The 7,028-nt window shown below is 49.7% G+C and overlaps 1 protein-coding gene across 2 annotated transcripts in view; it reads left to right on the forward strand.

Annotated features, from left to right (window-relative positions):
• GOLGA3 (golgin A3) overlaps window positions 1–1,367 on the forward strand; it is a 42,587-nt gene extending 41,220 nt beyond the window's left edge. For both annotated transcript variants that reach the window (XM_047101058.1, XM_047101059.1), the window contains exon 24: window positions 688–1,367. In XM_047101058.1, the coding sequence (XP_046957014.1) occupies window positions 688–907 (220 nt within the window). In that variant the 3' untranslated portion in view covers window positions 908–1,367. The remainder of the gene's footprint in view (window positions 1–687) is intronic.
• The last annotated feature ends 5,661 nt before the right edge of the window (window positions 1,368–7,028 follow it).

The raw sequence follows: 7,028 nt of genomic DNA on the forward strand, positions 1-7,028 counted from the left end.
GAGCCCTTGGAAACCCCACAGTTGGATGTTCTACTCCCGCCAGCCCGAGGCCAGTGTTTGCAGGCTGTGGCCATGTGGGGACATCTTTTGTTTTAATTAAAAAAAATTTTTGTTTACTCCTTTTTTTTTTTGATGTTTGTTTATTTTTGGAAGGGAGTGTGCAAGTGGGAAAGGGGCAGAGAAAGGGGGAGACACAGAACCCGAAGCAGACTCCAGGCTCTGAGCTGTCAGCACAGGGCCTGACGCGGGGCTCGAACCCACGAACCGTGAGATCGTGACCTGAACCCAAGTCAGACCCTTAACTGACTGAGCCACCCAGGCGCCCCGGGGGATGTCTTTTTTGACCCTATGGGTGGAAGCCATGTGGCAGGCCCTCAGTGCTACTGATGCACCTCCCTGAGTAGAAGGCCCCGTGTGCAGAGTTGCACGGCCTGTTGGCCTCCTCTGCATGTGCAGAGAAAAATGCTGAGTCCCATAAATCCTGTGGCCCTGTCAGTGTCGCTGGTCCCAAACAGACAGGTTCTGTCAGCCCCCTGAAGGTGCTGCGGTACCTGAGGGGACTGCTGTCCAGGTGAGGCTTCTTAGGACCCACGTTTGAGAGAGCTGGTTGTCTCCAGGGAAAGTCACTGCATCTCGTCTGGCTCTCCTTTGACTGGCCTCCCTTCCCCTGTCTCCCCCTCTCTCCAGGCAGGAGATGGACAGCCTTCAGCGCCAGATGGAAGCGCACACCGTTACCGTGCACGAGTCGCTGTCCTCGTGGACTCAGGGGGACCCCTCTGCCAGCCCAGCTCCCCCGGGAGATCACGCCAACCCCCGGGGAGACACGGAGCAACTCGGGCAGTGCAAGGTCTCCAGAGAGGAGCTGGGAACGGCGGCTGCCGAGCGTCCACAGTCCGAGTGCTTGTAACTACCCAAAGGAATATTCTTTTGTCAAGGTTATTTATTTGACTGTTTGCTCTGTTTTTCTAAGAGATGAGGTTTAAATTTTGCATTTGCCTTTACAAGGAGTAAAAGGACAGAACGAGAGCTGAGGATTAGAGAAATAGTCATTTGCAAATCACAACTAGCTTTTCCCACGAAATGACCAAATCTTAACAACATAACCTAGACCTCAGCAAGAAGGTTTTGGATGTGTCCGAAGGGAATCTCTCACGAGTGACCGTAGATGCTGCTGTCTGAGTAGACGCCAGCCGGCGGCCCCCAGTGGCAGTGCTGCGTGACCGGGTCCCATTTCTCTCTTTCCTGCCCAATTCAGTAAGAGCTTTACCTCTCTACAGAAACGGAAGTTTATTTGCACCTTTGGTTTTTATTTTATTTTTAATGGCTATCTCACCATAGGATGTGTATATAAATACTGAAAATCAATCTAATCTTTAAAAAGTATGTCTGTATTATTTAAGAATGACCTGAATTGTCTTTTTGTTGATTGCCTTTTGAAAATGTGCTGTCAGGAATTAATGCACACGTAGGGTTTAGGGATGTCAGTCAGAAGATTATATTTTAAGAAATCATTATTTTATTTACTGTTCTAAAACCAAATATTCTTAGACAGAAAAGGGTCTTTATTTTAGTTTCACTTTATTTTTGAGGGCCTTGTCGTAAGTGCACAACACCCCCTGCCATCCAACCCTTGGCCCGGCACGACCTCACTCACCTTAGCTGACCCCAGTCACTATGCGCTGGCCTGACGTGTGAGATGCTTGGGGAGAGGTTCCAGGAGAGGAGGGGAGGGGGCCAGGGCTCCAAACCCAGGCTTCCCCAGGCCACCACCCCCCCAACCCCACGCCTCCGCGAAAATGTCCAGCAGAGCCTGTGTGGTCATCAGAGGACACGCTGGACTCTTCAGAAGGTTTGGAAGGTCCTGCAGCCTCTCCGCTGGAGACACTGAGGTTTCTAGAAGGGGCAGGTCAGCTCCGTGGGGAGGCGGTGGCGGTTGGCCTCCCCAGCTGTCCTGTAGGGGAGGAGCTGGATTTGGAGCTCCCTGAGTGTGGGAGGTTTCTCGTGGACATTTCTCCACCTGAAACACAGAAGCGCTGCAGAAACTGACTGGCCGTGACCCCTGACGTCTGTAACTTTGTCCCCTACTTGGCTGAGAAATCTAAACTAACCCTCACTGTTGTGAGTTAGAGCAGAGAGGCCTCTGGTGCGGATCTGCTGGTCTGGAGATGAACTTGGAGGGGTTACTGATGGGGCCACATCCGCCTGTGTCGACTCACTACTTTTGTCTCTCTTGAGAAAACAGTTTGGTATTTGAAAGCTGTTTGTGTTCTCTCACAAGATGCTGTTAGAAGGTTCACCGATAAAGTAGCGTTAACCACAAAGATGTTTAGTGTTTAAAAAAATTCCCTAGCGACTCTTGGGACTTCTGAAACGTGTATATCACTTGTACAGGGTTAATCTTAAAGTAATACTTGAAGACTTCATTATAAATATATCCTATTTTTCATCTTAAGTTGGAAACCGTTTTTGACAAAATTGTTTTTGTACCATTAGAGAAGAAAAAAATCATAATTTACATTCTTATTTATTTGGGGTGTATTATCCTCAGTTTTAATTTTAAAACCAGCACGTGACACTCAGCCTCCCGCCGTGGCTGCTTCCTCACTGCTGCATGCCGGCGGCCCCCCGGGGACAGTCACTGCGTGTCTTCTCTTAGGAAAGGGTCAGCTGGTTGTGAGCAAGTCTCTGTTCCTCACCTCCTTTCCTTCATGTCTTACCCTCTGTGTGCCGTGTGCCTGCGTGTGCGCCTGCACTTGCACGTGTGTGTGGCTGTGCCTACGTGTGTATGTGCATGTGGGGGTGTGTGTGTGCCACTGTGTGCGCATGTGCACGTGTGAGTAGACCTGTGTGGGTATGCACATGTGCACGTGCGCGTGCCTATGTGTGTATGTGCATGTGTATCTGTGTGTGTGTGTCCGAGTGTGCGCATGTGCCAGTGTGTTCCTGTGTATGTGCGTGTGCCTACCTGTCATTGTGTGTGCGTGCCTGCCTGTGTGTGTGCATGTGTGCACGTGCTCGTGCCTGCGTGTGTGTGCTTGTGCGTGTGTGTGAGTGCCTGTGCGTGAGTGTGCGCCTGTGTATGTGTATGCCTGTGCTCATGCCTGTATGTGCCTGTGTGTGTGCGTGTGAGTGTGCCTATGTGTGTGAGTATGCGCCTGTGTGTATACGTGTGTGCGTGTGTATGCATGCATGTGCTCGTGCCTGCGTGTGTGTACGTGTGTACGTGTGCTCCTGTGGCGATGGCAGCAGCGCCTCCTGGTTTCCTGACGTCACCCTGTGCCTTTGTTGTCACCCTCTTCGGTTCCCGAACGCCCTGGCTGTCCCACCCGCCGTGCTGTTTCCCGTGTGGCCACAGCCCCGGATCTGGGGCCTTTCAGCCCAGCCTTTTGTTAGGCTTCCTTAACCAGCCACCTGAGAGAGAAAACTGGGGACTTGGAGGCCACCTGCTCCTGATCTGTTGAGGGTTTGTTGTTTTTAGCCTCCGAGGGCCTCGACTACAGTCCAGTCCGGAGTGCTTAGAAACCTAGGTTTGCTGTTACATTACGTTTGTGGATATTATTCATCCTGGGTCACGAATACTGTATGTCATGTCCTCACTGCAGAGGACACTGGTTTGGACACTTCATCGTGTCATTTATTTTTTTCTTACGTTCCAAAAAAAATGTTACTGCGGCGTGGTTATCACTGATCTTTCTGTGGAACACGGGATGGATGCCATTGGGTCTTATGGATTTATATGCTTTTGTTCTACTTTTTGGAAGGTCTAACAAGCAAAGTTCTGACAGGATGTGAAACTGGCTTTTACTGTGGCCTGGGGTCCGAGTAATGGGACAGGCCTGCTAAGAAGATTCTCACTAAACTCTTTCTCAGTTTACAGACTTTTTTTGGTGTAGATGCTGCCGAAGCCATGACATGTGTTCCTACTCCCATGAGTAACTTGTCACATAGAAATGACGTGTCCTGTGTAAAGATTTCTAGTAGCGAAAGGGACCAGTGTATCTGAAAGACACATGTCCTGGAGCCTTCCGCAAGGACCCCTGTGACATGTGAGACATTCTGAGCCTTATTCGAACAAGTTCACTGACACACGTTCCAGGCAAATCTGGTTGTGTGATGGTCTCAGGTTATAATAGGATCCTGGAGGGTAGCGTTTTAGAGGATCTAGAAAACTTGGTGGCTTTAAGTTACTCATTTCTGTTAAAAATTTCCTCATGAAAGGATGTCCTCAGGTTGGGGCTGTTCAGGGGAAAGGTGTCACCGTGCACAACGAATTGTAACTTTAAAAAGCATGTTGATTTTTTATAAATGTAAGTGTGCTGGGGAATTCCTTAAATTTTGTGCAATAAACTATTTTTTGTTAAAGATTTTCACATTTCATTGGGAGCCTTATTTAATCTACACATTTAGCCATATTTGGGAGGAAGTTTTATCCTGTGTTTTATAACCTGTGTTGAAATACTCGTCTTCGAAGAGCACCTCGCCGTCCTGGCTGTCCTGCCAAAGACTCACGTGGTGTGAGATCTCACTGGTGCCACTTCTGACTCCAGAGCAGCATGCTCCCTGCGCCCTGCCCCCGGCAGCCCACGCCGCACGCACCTGCTGCCTCATGAGTACAGGGAGGGAGGCGGCTGCCCTCGGGGCCGCGGGCACATCCCCGAGCTTGTCCCTGCACTGACTGGGCACTGCTGTCATGACTGTCCGCAGCTGGACCACAAATAATTCTCTAAATCTCAGTGTCGTGGCTCCAGGCTCCCCTCTTCCGTTCGCCGTCTAATTGTGATCAATGAGAGTAAGCCAGACGCGGAAGTCTTTACTGACCAGCAGGAGAAAGTGTACAGAATGGAAGTGAACTGGTGCTCACAGAATGTGGTTTTGCTGTGGGAGTTACGCATTTCGCAGACCCCACTTTACCAGCTTCCGTAACCAAGAGTCAGGTAATATGTGTGCTACACAGAGCTTAGGGGAAGCCTCCTGCCCACCTGCTTCTGTGGCCCTAACTTCCTGAAGTAGTGAGGATGTCATGTCTTTTTCTCTACGGCAATCAGGAAAGGGCTGGTTCTGTGTCCCTGAACTTTTTTTCTTTTACCTATAAAGTTGCTAAACATTTGCAGGCACCGAACTGACACATCGATGGACTGACTTTTTAAGCACGCCGCGTCCTCTGTGGTCGTACAGCAGTGTCGAGGAGGGGCCTGGCTCGGCAGCGGTGGCAGGTGAGCAGGGCCGGGTGCTGAGTGTGGGACCCAGGACTTCCTGCCGATGGGAAGCCTGGTGTTCAGGAATCACCGGATTATTCAGAAATCTCTCATGCACATTATGTGGGAAATAGGATTATTTATGCCGCTACCGTCCAGTTTGATGGACAAATGCAAGAGCTCTTGGAAGAATCTCCAAGCCTTTCCTAGAGAAAGAACTCAGCAATCAGCAACTTGTGAAACCAGAAGCATTTACCGGAATCCCTCTTGCCTTTATGCATGTGCTCAGTTGACAACAGACATCGCAGATTCTGGTAAAAAGTATACTTCAGCAGTGCCTTTTCCTAGAAACAATGGGAGATACTAAAACTGTGTTGCTCTCCCCTTTTTCTTGCTGTTTGGTGTGGGGCAGGCCTTCTCACATCCCGGCCCCCCTCCCGAAGGGCTCAGGAGCAGCACGACGACATCCCCTGGGGACAGTGTACCTCCCCCGAGTTGAATGTGTGTGGACCAACCGCAGCACCGGGGCGGGAGGGCAGCAGCTCTGGGGAAGTACCAGGAGGTTCTCACCCACTCAGCCCTCCATGTGGCCTGGGAACTGCTGGAGGAAATGGTCTGCCGGCTTTGCACGTAGTCTGGGCCCGAACTCCACAGGGTGGGAGATAGAGGCTAGCTTATTAAGTACCTCACAGGATGCTTCATTTTGACTGTGAGCTTTAAACGTGCATGTTATATATGTATATAATATATATAATATACATAACTTTTTTAATGTTTATATATTATTGAGAGACAGAGCATGAGCATGGGAGGGGCAGAGAGGGAGACACAGAATCCGAAGCAGGCTCCAGGCTCTGAGCTTTCAGCACAGAGCCCGACACGGGGCTCGAACTCACGAACTGTGAGATCATGACCTGAGCTGAAGTCGGAGGCTCAACCGTCTGAGCCACCCAAGCGCCCTCTACCTTTTTAAACGTATGCAAAATTTACACTAAAACACGGACAGATTTGGGCAACCATCCATCCGCCTGTGTGCACCTGTCATTATCTCCCCAAGCAAGATGTGGAACATTTCCTTCACAGTAAAGGTTCTTTCATGTCCCTTCCTGGTTAACCACCCCACCCAGAGGCAACCACTGCCCTGAGTGACCACAAGCTTTGCTTGTTCTTGAGACCCCTACAAATGGAATTGTACTGTGTGCGCTTTTGTGTGGGGTCTTTGTGCTTAGCATGGTTTTCAGAATCATCCGTGTTATTGCTGAATGGTACAGCACCATAGGACTTTCAAATGACGGTTCCACAATTTGTGCATTCTTCCAGAGTTTATCCAGACACCTGGGCGTTTCCTGTTTGGGACTGCCACAAACATTGTGTGCCCGTCCCTCTTCATACCTAAGGCTGCACTACTGGGCCATAGAGCAGAGTTTGTCTGCTTATGAGAAACTGCCTGTTTTCCCCAGTGGTTAACTCATTTTACTCGTGCCAGCAGTGTAGGAGAATGCCAGAATTATGCCATTCTCACCAAAATCAACCGTTCTGGTGGGTGTAAAGCAGTATCTATCTCACTGTGGTTTCATCTGCAGTTCACTCACCCTCAAATTCACTGACTCTTTGGTGCCCAATCCACTTAAATTTGCTTTTACCAAAGATGTCAATTGTATTTCTTCAGGGTTTTTCCATTAAAAAAAAAAAAAAGTCTGAGTTACAAGGGCGAATGGGTGGTTCAGTCCTTAAGCATCCAACTCTCGATTTCGGCGGGAGCCCCACGTTGGCCTTTGCTGGTAGCTCGGAGCCGGCTTGAGATTCTCTCTCGCTGTCTCTCTGCCCCTCCCC

The sequence above is a fragment of the Lynx rufus genome, unplaced genomic scaffold (assembly GCF_022079265.1).
Source record: "Lynx rufus isolate CCGP_SWC_20201006 ecotype Redwood Valley unplaced genomic scaffold, mLynRuf1.p SCAF_55, whole genome shotgun sequence".
NCBI classification, from domain to species: Eukaryota; Metazoa; Chordata; class Mammalia; order Carnivora; family Felidae; genus Lynx; species Lynx rufus.